At 41.4% G+C, this 18,787-nt stretch overlaps 2 protein-coding genes across 3 annotated transcripts; one reads left to right on the top strand and one right to left on the bottom strand.

The window, feature by feature from the left end:
- Positions 1–3,855: 3,855 nt before the first annotated feature.
- On the bottom strand, positions 3,856–10,613 carry LOC311009096 (Fc receptor-like protein 5; the record flags this gene model as incomplete). The annotated part of the gene is made up of 13 exons (XM_084003067.1): positions 3,856–3,912; positions 4,052–4,128; positions 4,377–4,511; positions 4,707–4,958; positions 5,061–5,324; positions 5,576–5,881; positions 6,078–6,344; positions 6,441–6,725; positions 7,009–7,254; positions 7,665–7,931; positions 8,057–8,086; positions 8,201–8,268; positions 10,492–10,613. 13 exons carry the CDS (start codon positions 10,611–10,613, stop codon positions 3,856–3,858), a joined length of 2,376 nt encoding a protein of 791 aa, XP_083859193.1.
- A 772-nt stretch (positions 10,614–11,385) lies between these two features.
- LOC311009135 (uncharacterized protein) lies at positions 11,386–14,634 on the top strand. 2 transcript variants are annotated; one of them, XM_084003107.1, is made up of 10 exons: positions 11,386–11,431; positions 11,616–11,651; positions 11,754–12,032; positions 12,117–12,419; positions 12,974–13,240; positions 13,396–13,506; positions 13,603–13,618; positions 13,703–13,788; positions 13,925–13,975; positions 14,066–14,634. In XM_084003107.1, exons 1-10 carry the CDS (start codon positions 11,395–11,397, stop codon positions 14,182–14,184), a joined length of 1,305 nt encoding a protein of 434 aa, XP_083859233.1. In that variant the 5' UTR covers positions 11,386–11,394; the 3' UTR covers positions 14,185–14,634. The 2 variants fall into 2 exon arrangements, with proteins under 2 accessions (XP_083859233.1, XP_083859234.1); XM_084003108.1 differs by lacking the exon at positions 11,386–11,431 and having other exon boundaries at positions 11,622–11,651; positions 11,754–11,828; positions 11,944–12,032.
- The last annotated feature ends 4,153 nt before the right edge of the window (positions 14,635–18,787 follow it).

Below are 18,787 nucleotides of genomic sequence, written 5' to 3'. Positions count from 1 at the left end.
AGTAAAAGCCACACCTGATTTTTTTTAACTAATTCCTCTCATTTTAGCTTGCAAGGAGGAGACAGGGGGAGGAGGAGAGATGTCACACTAGGGGGAGGAGGAGAGATGTCACACTAGGGGGAGGAGGAGAGATGTCAGGAAGGCATGGACATGTGTGTGAGCTCTGTGACTGAAATGTAGTTTCACTTGTGAATGCAGCCACTACACGACTGCACGTGACAGACAGATGGCTTTGAATGTCAATCGCTTTTGTCTAAACTTGCGCTACAAGGAGGTTGCCGCTGCACAGGTAGGCGGCTGCCACGCTGCCATGTGAATGCAGGCACTCCACGACCGCACGTGAGAGATGGATGCCTTTCGGTGTCAATCGCTTGTGTCTCAACTTGAGCCACGAGAGGCGGCCGCGCCAAGGGTAGCGTCCACGACATTGCCCTGTGACCGCAGGCAGTCCACGAGCGCATATGACCGAGGGCCCGTCACAGCACTGCTTGCAGTTTTAATTATATTTACAGTTTTGTGCCTCAGTTGCCAAAAATGCTACACGGCCTGAAAGAAATTGAACATTAACAGGGCTCCAGACTAACTTTTTGCATTGGTTGCACTGGTGCGCCTAACTTTTTTTCTTAGGTGCACCAGCACAAAATTAAGGTGCACCCACATTTTTCATCGCGTCGCCTTTAACGCCAAAAGTTCACCTTTTTATCGCTCTCCTTTTACATAATGACACCCCCTTATGGCCTAGGTTAACTGCAGCACCATCAGCACCCAGAGGAACCGTTTTCTCCAGCCAATCTGCACACTGATGCCCAAGCGCAGTAAATGCTTGCTTTGTGGCACAATAAAAAGATCATACAGGTCACTAGCCTATAGATTGCAAATGGAAAACTGTTTATGTGATCTTAGCCTAGCCTAATTATATTTTTACTTAGGCTATTCATTTTTAATAATAATATTAGGAATAGGCTACTATACAATTTCCTATTCATGATCTCTCATGCTGTAATGTGGACCTTCAAACACTGTGCGTGTCCATGCTCCACCCGACATGTCCAATTAACATGTTGACCGGCCTCCCTTTATGCAAAATGCGGCGGTAGACAATAACGCACTCCTTCGTAGAGACGTCTGTGTCGCCGTCAGTCATGAATGACGTGTACGTGGCGTTTCCAACCTCCGCAGCTGTCTTGTTCTTTAGTGTGTCGGCATTTTTTTCATCAGAATAATTTCGGACTTAAATTTAGTGAACGGCAACTCCTCCTTTGCAATATTGTATGCGACGTTGAATTTTATAATCATTTCAGATTCCTCAGCGGACGTGATTGATACAGCCTGACGCTGAAATGCAGCTGGATGAGGGGCCACTTTATTAACACACTTATCACGGCATGTAGTATGCTTTTTGGACATATTGCGCTTTTTCAATGTCTCGATGCGAAATGTTGTTGACTCCTCCACAAACGCACTATTACCGGCCAAATGCTGACCGCACTCCCGACAATAAATGCAGTGCATTGAGTCCCTTTCTTCATCGTACATCAGCCAGGGAAATTGCTTCAACCAGTCCTGTCTGAAGGCATATTTTTGGGCTTTTTAATTAGTCTCGGGGCGAGGCTTTCTGACTCTCTTCACTTTCAAAGAAAATCGAAGCGCTCATTGTCGAAGCGCTCAGAGTACCTGCTCTGCTCGCTCGCATTTTCGAACTGACACAATTTACAGCAGTGTGAAAAGGACCACAGCCAATCAGAGGCAAGGACCCGCCCGAGCTCTGTCTCTTATTGGTTTAGACCACGATACCGTCAGGAGAACATAAAGAGATGCTGCGCTTATGATTTTTTTTTTCACCCGAGCAGCGTTGGGTGCACCAGTGCGACCTACAATTTTTTTCAGTCGCACTCATAAAAATTTTGGTCGCATATGCGACCAAAATGGTCGCACTCTGGAGCCCTGCATTAAAGCAGAAATGTTGTGATTTAGGATTATTTGAATGTTTTCAGATGGTGTTGTTTTTCCCTGTAACATTTTTTAAAATGTTGTTTTGTGGGACGTTTCCGAATACATTTTGCAGAGATTGCAAAACTCTTTGCTGCAAATGTGCGGTTCTGGGTCACTGGTGTTTGAGTGAAACTGAATCGGACGGCCTGAGCTGTTCCACCACCGTCCTCACTGAGGTAGACTACTTTCTTTCCTTCCCCTCAGCTGTGATTGGCTCCGACACAATTTCATGTTGGTGAAAATGGTAAGTAAATTAATTTATTTTATGCAGTGAGTGCAAAACGCGTTAACAACTGGGATCAGTGTACTCTATTTACTGTAATATGGAAATTGCCTACCCCTTATCATGCTCCTAACCCAATGCATGCTGGGATAGGTGCCACTGAACCGTAGTAAGTAGGTAAAGAGATGACAGTATAACTGAACATGAAGTTAATTTTATTATCTTGTTTATGTCGTTTCCGGTTTGTCTTCGGTGATCTAATAAACATTATTATTATTATCATTGTGACTCAGAATGTTTGAGGACCGCTGCATTAGACAAACTGTACACGTGTAGTTTATGTTCAGTATTTACTTTTTATGTGCGCTGTCAAACAATAAATGGTGTGGAAAATGGCATTAAAAGGAACTTTTCCCTCATGCTGAAGTTTCACGTTGGTGCCGAGCTGGAAAGATTTCTCAGAGGAAGAGTGGGAGTGTCGGTGAGGATGCCGGGTTATTCTGTGAGTACACTGAGATTTGTCTCTCTTTATGATACAGAATAAGGCGTGTGTTGAAGAGAAGCATTTACATTTATATTGAGTTCATGTATTTAGCCTATGAGTGATTGGTTGCAAGGTTCAGGGTTTATTCTGCAGGCAGGATCGTGGCAAATGTCACAGATTTCTATTTAATGTGACACTAAATTGTAGCTGGATGATCAACTATGATACAGATTTTTATAGAACAGACAAACACATTTGCTAATAATGAAAGCCAAGCTTTTTAAAAAAAACATTTTTATTCTTAAAAGATGTCTGATGGCGCTGACAGTCGATGCATAAAACATTAAACACATCCGGGTCAAAGTAAAGGACATACAGAGGGGAAACTTGATGATTTTCTGACTCCATAGCTGCACTATCACCAGTGTACCGACGCTGATGTTTCAAACAACTTATTATTGCTGCTTGTGGAACCAGCGACCTGCTCTTATAGTCGTCTACTGGAGGTTTAAAAACAAGAAAGTGACAAAATACTCCACCAAAGAAGGAAGTGGACAATAAACACACATTATATGGATTATTATAATTGAATGTATTTTTTTACTAATATATGAACAACTGAATATTAAATGTAAATGATCTGCTAATAGATCAACTGTAGAAAATGCTGTCTGGTATTAGGAAAGCAGAGGTGCACACAATAATTGCTGCTTGCCAAAGGATGCGGTCTTTCATGTTGTCATCCATTCCATTGGCTCGCTCCTTACAGAGGCCTTCATTAATCCTGGAAGATCTATATGAGGTGTGAAGGGACAATGTATTAATAATTGGTTTACTGTAGTACAAAGTCTGTTGAACTTGACTTTACCTGCAGCTGATCATGTCCTCACATAAACGTTCTCTTCTTCTGGTTCATTCATATTCTATGTAAAAAGCATCAGACGAATGCATGAAAAGAGGATTTCCCTTTGTTTGTTCAGGCATTTAATTCTCACCACAGAACAAAAGTACTCACTTCCTTCTTAGCAATCATCACCTTTAACCCCAACCACAGAATATGTAACTAGCGGGGTCGTCAGTCAACTGAATCATTTCATTGTAGTATTTAAAAATAGTACTTTGTTTACTGCTCTCTCTGTTAAACTCAAAGAATATACTATACCATGTTCTGGTTGTTTGGAGCCTCTGATTTCTTCATAGACACAAGCATCACCTACAGAGCAGTGAAAATCAAGGTCATATCAATCATTGTGATCCCGTTAAAACCATTTGTATATCCTCTTAAACAAAGGGGGAAATGTTAGCTTAACAGTTAAGGATGATGCCTAAAGGGAATAATAACTCAGGCTGACCGTGGAGAAGAGAACTGTAGACTTGTTGTTGAGGATCAACCAGGTCTGCAGCTGGGCTCTGATTGGTCCTCTGAGACCTGCTGGGCCCAAAACACGTAGTAAATTAGGTGGATTTAATAAGGAACATGTAATGCACCGCTGTTATGTTCAGAATGAGAGGAGGCAGACTTGTACTAACCTCATGAAGCTTGAATCTGTAAAAAAAAAAAAAAAAAAGGGATTTTATATTGTAAGTCATCGTATTGTTTCCATGACTTGGAATTACACCTTTGACTTTTTATCATCGGACTGTAATCAATGTGATATAAGAAGGAAAACTTCTCACATTTTGACTTTCTGCAGTGATACAGACCCAGCAGCAGGATCATAATCATTAAAACTCCACAAACCAACCCGGTGATCAACCCGACAGGAAGTGGAGAGCTTTGTTCAGACCCGGGCACTGAGACATCACTGTGAACTACACACAAATCATGAGAAAGATACACAAGTATTACTACACACTCGCTTAAATCCTTGATCACATACCTTTCGATGCTACTCATGTTACATTGTTATCTGTATGTAATTACTGAATACCTGAATGTATAAAACACAGTTTAAATTAAACAAAGCAGACTTCTAATTCAGTTCTAACTTTTTAAATCATTCTCACATTTTACCGACATCCAACTCTCTGGTGACTTCTGACGCCATCTATTCAAAGCCTCACATCTATACAAGCCTTCATCTGACTTTGAGACTGCAGAGATAGCCAGCTCCCCTCTGCCCTGATTTGGGAGGAGTTTTCCATTTTTATAAAAATCAACATTAGAAAGAGCCTCGTCTGTCTTCGACTTGCAGCCGAGAGTGACAGGACGTCCCTCGGCCACAGGAAGGGCAGGGCTCACCAGGATCACATCGTTGTCTGGAACAAGATCCAAGAAGATGAAGTTTTGGTCAGAAAGACCAGCTGGTGCAGGTTGAAATACTGTTGAAATACTTCAAATTAAAATAATTTAAAACTCACAATTCATAGTGATGTTGACTGCATTGCTGAACTGTCCTGTTCCAGACTCACACCAGTACACTCCACTGATCCGGGTGAGGTTCATGATGCATGTGGATCCAGTCATTGTCCCCCAGATAGCACAGGACAATGGGGAGCCATATGAAGAAAACCTGCTCACTCTCCACTCAGTGGAGTTTCCCTCACAGCTCAGTGACGGCGACTCTTCGCTGAAGTGTTGCACTCTGTCAGGACTCACTGAGAGAGATGCCGCTGGATTGAAGTCTGAAAAACAAGACGTAATGAGGGGACAATGGAAATAATCCTGCAGGTTTATTGTGTTCTTAATCTTTTTAATTGTTGGTGAGAAGAAACAAAGGATCACACCAATAGAGACATTATTGCATTGACCTCAAACCTGTCTGCAAACTACGTTGGCCTTCCAGTAACGTAAAAACCTAAACTTAACTAGAATATCTCCATAATAACTAAATGTCTTCTTTTGTGCAAGAATGGAAAAGTCAAGAGAAACCTACCTCCAGACCAGACAAACGTAGTGTCACTATAATGAGTGGAGTAGACTGGATCTCCTCTTTCAGCCCTGCACATATATCCTGCCGTGTGCGTCTGTCCATGAACAATGTAGGGTTCAGTCCCGTTGGTGCTACCAGGTAGCAGCTCATAACTGTAGGAGTTGTTGGAGCTCTCTGAGGGTTTGGGAACAGCCTTATACCAGTAGAACCTCCATCCTGCAGACGGATGCTGAACACTGCAGTTCAGAGTCACCGAGGCTCCAGGACTCAGCCATGATGGAGACACAGTGAGATCAGGCTTAGGTTTATCTGTTGGACATGATTTCACAGAACAAAGACATGTTATGATGAGTCAGTGGAGCACTACTTGTATCCTACTTAGTTCTCCATCTCCAAATGTGTCACACAAGTGTGAAGGTGCATCGTCTTAAAATATATCAACCAAACTAACATTTGAAATAATATAAACTTGTTTACATTCAGCAAAATAAAACAGGTGACTTACTGGAATCAAGTTTCAAAGTGAAAGCACCACTCCAGTCTGTGTAGATTGTGTATTTTTTACTTCTGCCCCTGCACCGGTACTTTCCACTGAGTGATGACCTAATCATGTGGTCACGTGGGTTTTGAGGTGTGTATGAGTTGGGTGTCGACCATCCGTACTCCCACTCAGTGTCTCCTCCATCCTCGACTAGACACACAAGAGTGATCGTCTCTCCAGAGTATAACTCAGGCCAGTTGGGTTGCAGAGTCACAACAGGCCTGATTTGAACTGTCCATGATTCAACAGTATCAGTGTATTAAAGGTCAAATATCTTTTATTATGAATAAGGATTATTTCTACATTGTGTTCTCCATATCAACTCACCACTTATTCCTTCACTGTACTCCGTGTAGAACACTGGGTTTCCTCGTCCTCCTCTACACCAGTAGAGTCCTCTTTGTGAGACACGGATTTGTCCGTTTGAGAGGAGAATGTAATCTTGTGTGGTCAGTGGTTCAGAGGATATATCGCCTCTGTACCAGAAATATTTCCAACCAGAGGATGATGCTGATGATGGTGGTGATGATGGTGATGATGATGGTCCCACAGAGCAGGTCAGGGTCACATTGTTCCGTTCATAGCCTTTGCTGAGACGGGCCTTTGGTCGTGCTGTTAAATGTAGAACAAAGACATGAATATGGTCATTATCTTCTTGGTGCTGCTACATTTAATGGAAGAAAATAATGTAGTAATGTTAATTTCTTTTAAATCTTTGTATATAGTTAAGGTTTAGCGACCTGATGGAAATCAATCAACGGTGACCATCACATACATTAACCTCTGAAAGTGTAGATTAACTTAAACTAACGTGGATTCTAGAGAATAAAAACTCCCTCTGCTTCACTCTGGGAAGGTTATACGTCTGCAGCTCCTTAATGTGAAAAGTACTCACGTTGCATTTTCAGTTTTACTGATTCAGATTCTTCGTCCTCAAATTTACACGAGTAAGAGCTCTCGGTTGACGTCGGAGAAGTCGTCACTTCAAATGTGTTTTGACGGTTTATTTCCGTTTCTATCAATGATCCGTTTTTGTAGAAGGTTGCATCCTCCTCTCTCTGATCACGATCCCGACAGCGAAGCGTCACCGACTCTCCTTTGAACAAGGTGGACGCAGGAGTTTGCAGGATCACATCTTTGTCTGTGTAACACAGATGGTTCCTTTTTCTTTTTAATAAATCAGTTCAATATATCACAAATATATATAATATATATAATAAAAGACAACATTTCCCCTGAAGGAGGCGCCACTTTCAAACTGCCCAGTTTGATACATTACTCTTATCACTAATAAGGGACACTTTGTACATCAAGATGCATTCATTTCTAGGATGTACCGTCCTGTATTACTCTCTCACAACAGATACTATGATTAAATATGTGATGATTGCTCCTTTAAACAAAGGATATTATATACATTCATACATTATATATAAGAACTTTAAGCTCATATCACATTATATCATATTAGCACTTTATCAAACAGGGTGATCATATTCACATGGCTCATAAATAAGTGATTTGTCATGAGGTAAAACTTTGAGAACTTACCTGATATAGTTAGAGAGACTTTATTACTTTCTTTTCTTAGAGATCTGGACCACTTATAATCACCAACACAGTGATATTCACCACTGTAGACTGTAGTTAGAGGTGATGTATAATTCTTATGTCCGTTGAAAGGGAGAAAAGTGCGACCATCCCTCATGATCGTGTAAATCCAGTCGTTGTCATTTCCTTCCCTCATGTCACACATGAAGGTAACAGACTCTCCGGTAAATAAAGTGGACCAGTTTGGCTCAATGGTCAGCAGAGCATCTAGAAACCAACACAAGATGCATGAAAGTGAGATGTTTTATTTCCTGTCACTGCACTTATCCTACAGTTAAAAGGTGATACTGCTTCATCCCGAGTGAATATCAAAAGAATAACTGTGTAATTACCTTGAGCTGGTTCACAGTAGAGGATGAGAGCTGAAACAGAGTTTGAAACATCGTCATACATTATCAAACTGGCTGTAAAACAAACAACATCAGGCATTTAAGACGTTGCATCGATGGGAACTATGATTTAAACAAAGTCCTCACAGAGAAACCCCAGCACACGGAGCACAGCGTGTCCCATCCTCACGCTGCTTCTGGGAAATGCTTCTATTCTGTGGAGAGAAAGCTTAAGACACACCAAGCATATTCGATGAAATCAGGAACTGCAGAGAAAATGAAGATGTATCACATTAAGTGTGGGACCGGAGGTTTCATCATCTTCTGCTTCTCAGTTTACACGGTCCGTTTCCTTCTTTTTCACACCATTCTCACACAAATAGACCAGTTTGAATTACGACTTTGAAAATGATATATTTTACTTTCTTTCCTGCATACCGGTAGATATGAGGCTCCTGTTGCCTCACAAAGTGTCAGTAATTATTCATGCTGCTGCTTAAAGCTCACTTTGTCATCCAACTGGGAAAATTCACAAAACATCACAAAAGTTGAACTGCAGTATACGGTAGAGATATGTAATGGTGAAATTCAGTTGTTTTTTGTCACAACTTCCCCCACAACAAGCTACTGTGCCCCACTAACCAGAAACAGTGTTATTAATACAGAAGTAGGTAAGTATAATATGCAGACCAGGGGTCCGTTTCACAAAGCAGGTTTAGTGAAAACCTTGAGTTAGTTAACCCTGAGATGAGGGAAACTCTGGTTTTTCGGTTTCACAAAGCCAGTTCAGCATAAATCTGAGTCAGTTACCCGGGTAACATACTCCGTGAACCTAACCTGCTCGCTAGCAGGTTTGCTTCAACAAACCCTGAGTTTCTCCCTACATGTCTCCGCCTCTGGAATCTGAACCAACTCTGAAAAAATGTGCCGTCCTTTCATCGTCAACCTAATCGATATGGAAATAAAAGTGATTCTAGCAGTTTTGCGTTGGGAGACAATTTTGCAACCTTTCCTTCCAATCACATTAGATATTATCTAAACAATATTCTCCGACATTTTCAACATTTCATATCATGGACATAATCCGCAACCAGATTCTTTGCGGAGGTAGTGTTTTTGCGAACGGGAGATTTATGAAATGTTTAAGTACATTTCTGTGTTGAAATATCTGCTTATATTTACTGTTTAATATGTGAAATATGATCAAAATCATACGCCTTAGTCAACGTATTTGCGCAATATTCTTATGCTTAATTTTCTACTGACGCCACTTTGTTTCTGTGCCTGGGGGGATTATACCCAATGAAAAAGATAATCCATTCAGTGCGCTACTTTGTTAACTACGGGAGTTGAACCGCTGTCGCCTGCGCCGTGGGCGGCTTTGTTAAACATTACACCACAGTGTCGCTGTGGAAGTCTGAAAATAAAGACTTATTACCTTTAGATCAATAGACTGTTTCATTCAGTTATACACATTAGATCGGGCAGTAGTTGTCTGCCACGCTAACTATCGCTACTTTGCTGCAGTTACGTTGCTCCGCTTTCTCAGGATGAGCTTGTTTTCTACATAAACACTCAGTAATATCTAATGACGCTCTCCCCGTTGCCATGGTGAATCGTAGTATCGGAGCTCCATTGATGATGGCTTTATAGAGTCGGCAGGCACGCGGGTAACTCAGAGTTTACATACTCAGAGTTGACTGAACTAATTCAAAACCGCTGTTCTGAAACTGAAAACTCAGAGTTGCCCATCTCAGAGTTGGTCAACTCAGAGTTCAGGGTTAGGTTCAGAGTTTGTTGAACCTGCTTTGTGAAACGGGCCCCAGGCCAATGTAATGCACATCAGTATTTACAGTTCTGATACTGCAGCGCTGCACAGTAGGAGGGGCCTGGGTTCTGGTTGCTTCTGTGTATGCATTGCCACTCTGAGAGCAACTTCACCAGTAGGGGGCACTGTTGTGCTGCCTTGTTCTATGGGAGACTGCTGGCTCGAAACATGAATGTTCCTATGGTCAAACTCATGAGTATCATAATAACTCAGTGTATTTTTGCAAGAAATCATTTAAGCAGCAGTAAAAACTCTTACTTTGTAGAAATGTTTTCCCTACAGATTATGAAGTGTGTCATTTAGCATGTCTGTCTGTTAATCTTACTGCAGCGTTTCTCCTTTCCAAAGACATTTCGATGTGATGTCATGTTGATGACTCGGTACAGACCACTTCAGCATGTTGATTATTAAATTAATAATGGGATTGCGATGGTACATTGGAAGAATTTAATGTAAAACAGCTGGCTGTAATTTTCTTTTACTTTTTCAAAAAGAAAACGTTTTATCAGGCCCGACCAGACTACATGTTCGCTCCCACTTTCCGCCCATCATTTTTTTTTTTTTGGCTGCTCATCACCACAGAGTTGATAGGTCAGAAGAGGAAACAGACTTTCTGTCCCCACTGGGAGGTTGGCCGCCTCCGATGCTTGAGTTGCTTCCTTGCATGCAGTGCTGTACTGCTGACTGGGGGTCTGCTGACTGGGGGTCTGTCGACTGGGGGTCTGCCTCCATGGTACGTACACCTCTGTCCACTTAATGTATTGGCATTTACAGTATCTGTTTACCTGATGCAGTATAGGTCAGGTTAGCAGGATTGCCTGTTCAGTGAGTTTGCATCTGCTTTAAAGCTAATTTTGTAAATCATGCTTCATTTTAAAGAAAATAACATCCAATAATTCATCCATTTAAAATGACAAAAAAGGTTAAAGTGTGGATGGGGATCACCAGATGACCCCATGATACAATATTATCACAATTCTTGTCACAATATGATTTTAAAAAATGTAATAACTTATGTTGTGATACATTTTCACCGTGATAAATGTGATAAATGTTGCATCATGCTCCAACTGTTTATTGCAGTCTACAAAGTGAAATCCTGCTGGCTTTAACCAACAAACAAACAAAAACAACCTCCTCTGCACCATCTAGTGGCCTGAATAAGGATTTCTTACCAAAAGGTTCAATATGTATTTGCAATATTAATATTTTATATAATGAAACGTTTGAACAGAGGTCTGAACGAAGAGGGCGGGGTTTTTTTTTCAGTTTGGTGATGTGTTCAAAGTCAAAGTTTCTGTGATGTTTCCAAATGACCTACCCTGCCTTTAAAAACACTTTTTAAAAAAGTAAAATAATTATTTAAAAAAACATGATGACAGACAGACAGAGAACACAGTGGGGAATTTAAAAGTACGGAAGAACTTAGTCGAGGTTTTTACATGGCAGTGAATTATATCACATGACAAGATGACATTTCTGTCTCTTCGTTCCTGCAGTGCTGGATGTGAGGATGAGGTGCACTTTGTTCTGTATGCTGGAGGTATTCTGTGAGTACATGCTTCACTTTCTAAGTCCAAGTCACTTTTAAAGTTTGTCTGAGAGAGCAGCTCACGTTTTCCTTTTTTTTATTAACACTATTGGCTCGACTCAACACAGGAAGTTGTGATAGCTGCTTTATCTGCAATAATGTTCCAAATAAAAAGACTAATTGAGTATTGCTCTTTATTTTAGTGGTGAATCCACTCCTCTACGTTGGACAAACTCAAGGTGATTGCACAATTCCCTTCCTTTATTGTTCTCGATTTTGTCTGTTACCATAAACCATGTGGCAGATGAACTTCTTCTTGTTATTGTTATTAATATGAACAGAGACAAACAGGCCTGTTGTGACTATACATCCTAACTGGCCGAAGATGTACGCGAAAGAGAGGATCACTCTAAAATGTGAGCTAAAGAACGGAGGAAACGATGGATGGGAATACGAATGGAAAACGTCCAGCTCAATAATTCCTCCCAAGAAAAGACAATACATGATTAAGAGCGCCTCTAATCTCCACAGTGGATCCTACAGATGTGCTGGCCGAAACCAATCCCATCAGCGGCCCTCAACTCAGTGGAGTCCAGACTTGAAATTGACAATATATCTCAGTAAGTTCCATTTATTTAATTGTTAATTAGAGTTTTTTTAAGAAAAGAAACCGTGTAAAACAAATCCGCCTTTTTTTCTGACAGATGCGCCGATGCCGGTCCTCACAGTGTCTCCATCGTGGCTGAGTCCCGGGGCCCAGGTGAATCTGAGCTGTGGTGGGCTTGAACATCCCTCTGCAGGATGGAAGTTCTACTGGTTCAAGGCGGTCCCCAAAGACACTGGCAGCTCCTACAGCCGTAGACCGCTACACGCCAGCAAGCAGAAGAGACAGAGTTCTATCAGCGTTCGTGGGCAGGAACACACCACCGGGTATTTGTGTCGCGCTGCAAGAGGAGACTCAGTGTCTCACACTCAGTATAGTGCACAGAGGTTTATCTGGTCTGGAGGTCAGTACACCTGCTTTCTTTATTCCTCTCACCGAACATAGTTATTCTGAACTAAATCTACAGAGCAGCCCCTCTTTAGTTTTTTTTTAATTTCCTTATTCAAATTCCTGGCTGGAATTTATGTTCATTAAATACATCATACAAATATGAAAAAGACAAAAAAAAAAAGTTCAAAAAGGGACAGGAGGAAGCTAAGCTTATCAAGTCCTGCCCCTTCTTTACATTATCACGTTTAATTTACATAAAGCTCATATCTTTGTGAAATAGTCATTATGCAAGTCTGAATATGAGATAATAAACGATAATAACAAAATAAAACGATCAACCGCTACATAACTGTTCATTAAAAAATAATTTGAGGGTGTCCACAGTTTAAAATTGAACTTGAATTAAATTAAACTTTGAATTAAATCAATGATTCATTTATTGATTATATGTTTTAAACAAAAGGATCACAATCTAACATTTCATTTCCACTGTCCTTAATTGTAAAATATCCTTTTGCTTAGTTTGAGGCATTATTATGTGTTGTTTAATCATTCTTTTATTTTCAGATTTCAGCCCAACAGTGAATCTCACAGTGAATCCCGACAGAGTGCAGCACTTCTCGTCTGAGTCCGTGTCGCTGAGCTGCGAGGGAAACTCCAGCAAGTGGAAGGTGATGAGGTTCACTGAAACCGGCCTCTTGTCCCACTGTTACGACTGGGGCACCATGACCGGATCCACATGCCACATCAGCCACCTGCAATACAGGGACGCAGTTTACTGGTGTGAGTCTGCATCGGGAGATGTCAGCAACGCCGTCAACATCACCGTACACCGTAAGCTTTAATCACACAGGTTTCACCTGGACAAAATGCTACAAACATATTCATGGTAGTGAATTCAAGGTTTTGGGAAATTCCCTCTTCAGATCACTAAAAAATGACGATAATTGGTGGTTCTAGGGATATTTTAACGATGTTTCTTTCTGCAGTTTCCAGGCCTGAGAGCAGTCCATCCCTTGTGCTGCTGCTCACCGGAGTCCTCCCTGGAGCCGTATTGGTCATCCTCCTGCTCTTAGTGTATCGCTACATAAAGTCCAAGGGTGAGAATACAATTACAGAGGCGGTAAATGGCACAGAAATGAGGAGATTTTGCTGGCAAAAAATAAAAATAAAGATAGAAATGTCTTCTTTTACAGATCCATCCAGTGACAGGTTGGTGCAACACTCTCTTCCCTCACTTTGAACCTTACTGTTACGTTCACTGCAGTTCCTTTATATATATTTATATATGTTTAGACCGGAGCAGCCTCAGAGCACCGATCTGGATAAACGGGTCGACCCGGATGCAACGCAAGAGCACATATATGCCTCACCTCTTGAAGGTTAGCCTTCCTTTATCCCGTTAATGCCACCATCAGAATTCCCTCACCTTGAAATGAACTATTTTTTTGCACGAAGCCACTGAAATGTCAGAGATGAAGTGATGTGATTTTGTCTCGATTTTCAACTGACCCGTAGGTGACCTTTGCACGTACGATACAATTGGCGGCTGTAAAGACATGGGAAATGGTACGGTACAAACATTTTCAATGTGGAAGTATTGGAACCCTATTTTATTTGTAACGGATTGAATGATTTTGAAATAATTCTTATTTTTAGGTGGATATGCCAAAGAAGTGGGTGATGATGCCACGTTTCATTCGATTCAGCTGAAAGGTATCGAAGAGAAGAGTGAGCGTGAAGATCCAGTGGAAAGCTCAGACTGCTATAATGTATAATGTGTATCCATGGTAACCACAGGTCTACATTGGAGGTAGGTTAGTATGCAATTTTGATGATACAATTCAAACGTCAGAGGGCCCATGTTCAGAATTATTTTCAGCTTCTTTAAAAAAAAAAAAAAAATGTGACTTTGTTCCAGGTCCATGAAGAGAAGTGCATCATTAACAAAACAAGTTGCACAGATTACAACTTGAAAAACGTCACATTCACATTCAGTTTTTTTAGTAGTACAACTGCTCTTCAGATGTGTTTTAGTACTATGTAGTGAGTAAATGAAAGAATATAAAGCTCTGCAAAAAGGAGGGAATGACGATGAGAGTGCTCAGTCCCATATTTACCAAAAAACCGGGTCAAATCTACAGTCTGTAAATCGGATTGTTGATTTTCATTGTGACTTTACGCCGATGACACGGGTGTATTTTATGGTAAACATCTCGTCTGGTCAAAGTCAGGCAGCAATTTAACACTTTATAATAAGGTACACAACGTGTTGAGTAGTTACCAGGGAGACGATGAAGAACAAACTGCAGTCTTGACTGCTAGTCTTGAGTAATTGAATTATCTAATGATTAGTTCATTGAGAACTAGCTCACATGATTATTAATTGGTCACATTTTCTGTGAATCCTTATGATGGCTCTTACGTTATAACCCACCCTTCACTTTTATGTTTTTGTCTCCTCCTCCTAAGGATAATTAGTCCCATGAATAATTTAGTAGGTATTAGTTAACTATCATAATATTTAACGGTCGTTTCATCAATATCATCAATACCTAATGGTTTACTAGCAATTAGTTCCCTATATTTTTCCTGGTAGTCTAAATGTTGCATAACTTATTATAAATAATACATTTATTTGATTCTATTATTCTTACTTTATTACGATACATGTATGTAAATTAGTGTATTGTTTTGGAACTGTAGTTTATCATACTCTTTTCTTTTTAAAGTTCTGTCTTTCACAGTGACAATAATATTCAGTGAGTCATCTTTGAACCACGGCAATATTATTGTGTCTTTGTTTAACCCTCAGGGCCTCCTTTAAAAAAGTCCTGTTTTTCCTCTTAACGCCCTTTCAGGTCACTGGACCATATCTAAAAATATTAAACATGAAAAAAACAAAACTTTTTTTTTTTTTCTTGGTCATTAACTCCTGTTCTCATCATGTATATCAAATGTGAGTTCATTTTCATAATTTTAACCCTATAAATGCCAGTTAATATACATAATGGCACTTTTTTTTTTTTTCTTTTTGGTGAATGCAAAGTGGAATTTTTTTCAGCAGTGATTATCAGTCTGGGATATGTCAATGATTAGCAACAACACTGATTTTGATAGATTATTACTTTGTGAGTTATTACAAAAAATACATAAAAATCACACTCTCCATCTAGAAGCCCTAAAAGGGATACCATAAATGAATAGCCTATCAAACATGAAAAATGTTGAACTTTGAAATTACATTTATTTCAATAATAAAGTACTTTACACAAACATACAAAATACAAACAACGTGAATGTCCATCCATCCATCCATCCATTGTCTACCGCTTATCCTGTATTCAGGGTCGCGGAGGGGCTGGAGCTGATCCCAGCTGTCATTGGGCGAAGGCCAACGTGAATGTAATAAACCGAAATACAGTACGGAAATTAGGGTGCTGCAGCTCACGGAGGCGTGGTCTCAAGTGTGCGCCCCACTCTTGGGCCTCTAATGCCCGCATGAAACTCCAGCCTTCCCCGTGGAAGCTCCGGTACAGTAACAATCATGTAAATGTGTGAATAACCGCAAATAATGATAAAAGCCTACCTTATCAAGATTATCGACACCGCCCTTGTTCCTGTTGTAGTCCATGATAATTATGGGCTTTTGGTGGGGTTCATCGCTGATGGCGGGTTCGCGGTGTTTCTTGCCCAGCAGGATGACGTTTTTCCCCCGCTTGGGAACGTAGGACACCGCGGTGTGGGTACCGGAGAAAGCAAATACTGAGGAGAACGGCCCGCTGCCTGACCTCCAGCAGCTTCGGAGGCAGCCCGGGCTTGCTTTTCCTCATGGTTCCCACCATAGAAATCTTTTTTTCTGAGAAGCTCTTCCCCAAGTCTCGAGGGGCGGCAGAGAGTAGCGTAGAAGTCCGAGCTCGGCACTGCGTCGGGCGGGCACTCTGGCCGCGGCGAGTGCTTCTGGAAGTTACGATCGCGGCTGTGAAGATTTCTATATTCTATGTTTGCAGACAGGTAGAAATGTAGAATTCTGGCCCTGGCTATTTATTACTCTCAGCCTGAGAGAACCGGAGAGCCTCAGGTGCACCTGCATAAACAAATGGAGGCGCCTGGCTGCCTTGTTTACATTCGGGTTCACTGCTCGTTTGATCCATCCCGAACTTTATTATTTTATGATGAATTATGATGCAGACATGGTTGCATTGGTCATGTTGATATAGGGGGACTTTGCTCACATTTTTATGTTTTACTTCAGACACTTGAATCAAAGAAAATGCTGTGAGAACCATGGATTTTGCAGATCTCATCTCTTTTGCATCCCCCCCACACACACACACACACTTACACATACACACACACAAATACACACACACACGCACACAAACCTTACACATGCATAGGAATACAAATATACAGTGTATCACAAAAGTGAGTACACCCCTCGCATTTCTGCAGATATTTAAGTATATCTTTTCATGGGACAACACTGATAAAATGACACTTTGACACAATGAAAAGTAGTCTGTGTGCAGCTTATATAACAGAGTTAATTTATTTTCCCCTCAAAATAACTCAAAATATAGCCATTAATATCTAAACCCCTGGCAACAAAAGTGAGGACACCCCTTAGTGAAAGTTGTCAATATTAACATACAACATGTCAACTGTCAATATTTTGTGTGGCCACCATTATTATCCAGAACTGCCTTTACTCTCCTGGGCATGGAGTTTACCAGAGCTTCACAGGTTGCCACTGGAATGCCCTTCCACTCCTCCATGACGACGTTGCGGAGCTGGCGGATATTTGAGACTTTGCGCACCTCCACCTTCCGCTTGAGGATCCCCCAAAGATGTTCTATTGGGTTCAAGTCTGGAGACATGCTCGGCCAGTCCATCACCTTTACCCTCAGCCTCTTCAGTAAAGCAGTGGTCGTCTTGGAGGTGTGTTTGGGGTCATTGTCATGCTGGAACACTGCCCTGCGACCCAGTTTCTGGAGGGAGGGGATCATGCTCTGCTGCAGTATTTCACAGTACATGTCGGAGTTCATGTTTCCCTCAATGAAATGTAACTCTCCAACACCTGCAGCACTCATGCAGCCCCAGACCATGACATTCCCACCACCATGCTTGACTGTAGGCATGACACACTTATCTTTGTACTCCTCACCTGGTCGCCGCCACACATGCTTGAGACCATCGGAACCAAACAAATTAATCTTCGTCTCATCAGACCATAGGACATGGTTCCAGTAATGCATGTGCTTTGTTGACATGTCTTCAGCAAACTGTTTGCGGGCTTTCTTGTGTACCGTCTTCAGAAGAGGCTTCCTCCTGGGGTGACGGCCATGCACACCAATTTGATGTAGAGTGCGGCGTATGGTCTGAGCACTAACAGGCTGACCCCCCACCTCTTCAATCTCTGCAGCAATGCTGACAGCACTCCTGCGACGATCTTTCAAAGAAAGCATTTGGATGTGACGCTCAGCACGTGCGCTCAGCTTCTTTGGACGACCAACCCGAGGCCTGTTCTGAGTCGACCCTGCTCTTTTAAAACGCTGGATGATCTTAGCCACTGTGCTGCAGCTCAGTTTCAGGGTGTTGGCCATCTTCATGTAGCGCAACAATACGTCTTTTAAGATCCTCAGAGAGTTCTTTGCCATGTGGTGCCATGTTGGAACTTTCAGTGACCAGTATGAGAGAGTGTGAGAGCTGCACTACAAATTTGAACACACCTGCTCCCTATGCACACCTGGACCTAGTAACACTAACGAGTCACATGACATTTTGGAGGGAAAATGACAAGCGGTACTCAATTTGGACATTTAGGGGTGTAGTTTCTTAGGGGTGTCCTCACTTTTGTTGCCAGGGGTTTAGATATTAATGGCTATATTTTGAGTTATTTTGAGGGGAAAATAAATTAACTCTGTTATATAAGCTGCACACAGACTACTTTTCATTGTGTCAAAGTGTCATTTTGTCAGTGTTGTCCCATGAAAAGATAAACTTAATCTGCAGAAATGCGAGGGGTGTACTCACTTTTGTGATACACTGTACATGTCAAGTTTAATCAAATTGAGTAATGTTTGGCGCTGCCACAAATTTCCAAAAAGTGCAATTTTTGGCCGTTTTTGGTCATTCACAGGGGTCGTACTAAATCGAACTTGTGCTATACCATTGATCCGATTGATACCAAAATTGGATATGTGGTTGGAAAGGCCTTAAGGACAAAACGTTACTCAAAGATGCTCCAAAAGTCTAGGGGCGTGGCCACGGCGACGCCATGACTGCGCTACTATTTTCAACCTTCGCCACAGGCATTTAAACTTCACCGTTTCTTCTCCGATCTGCTCCAAAATATTCATGCTTGATAAGAGTCAGGTC

This window comes from Eutrigla gurnardus (genome assembly GCF_963514095.1).
Source record: "Eutrigla gurnardus genome assembly, chromosome: 23".
In the NCBI taxonomy this organism is placed as follows: domain Eukaryota; kingdom Metazoa; phylum Chordata; class Actinopteri; order Perciformes; family Triglidae; genus Eutrigla; species Eutrigla gurnardus.
The sequence above is the reverse complement of the archived record's forward strand: the minus strand, read 5'-3'. Positions and strand labels throughout refer to the sequence as shown.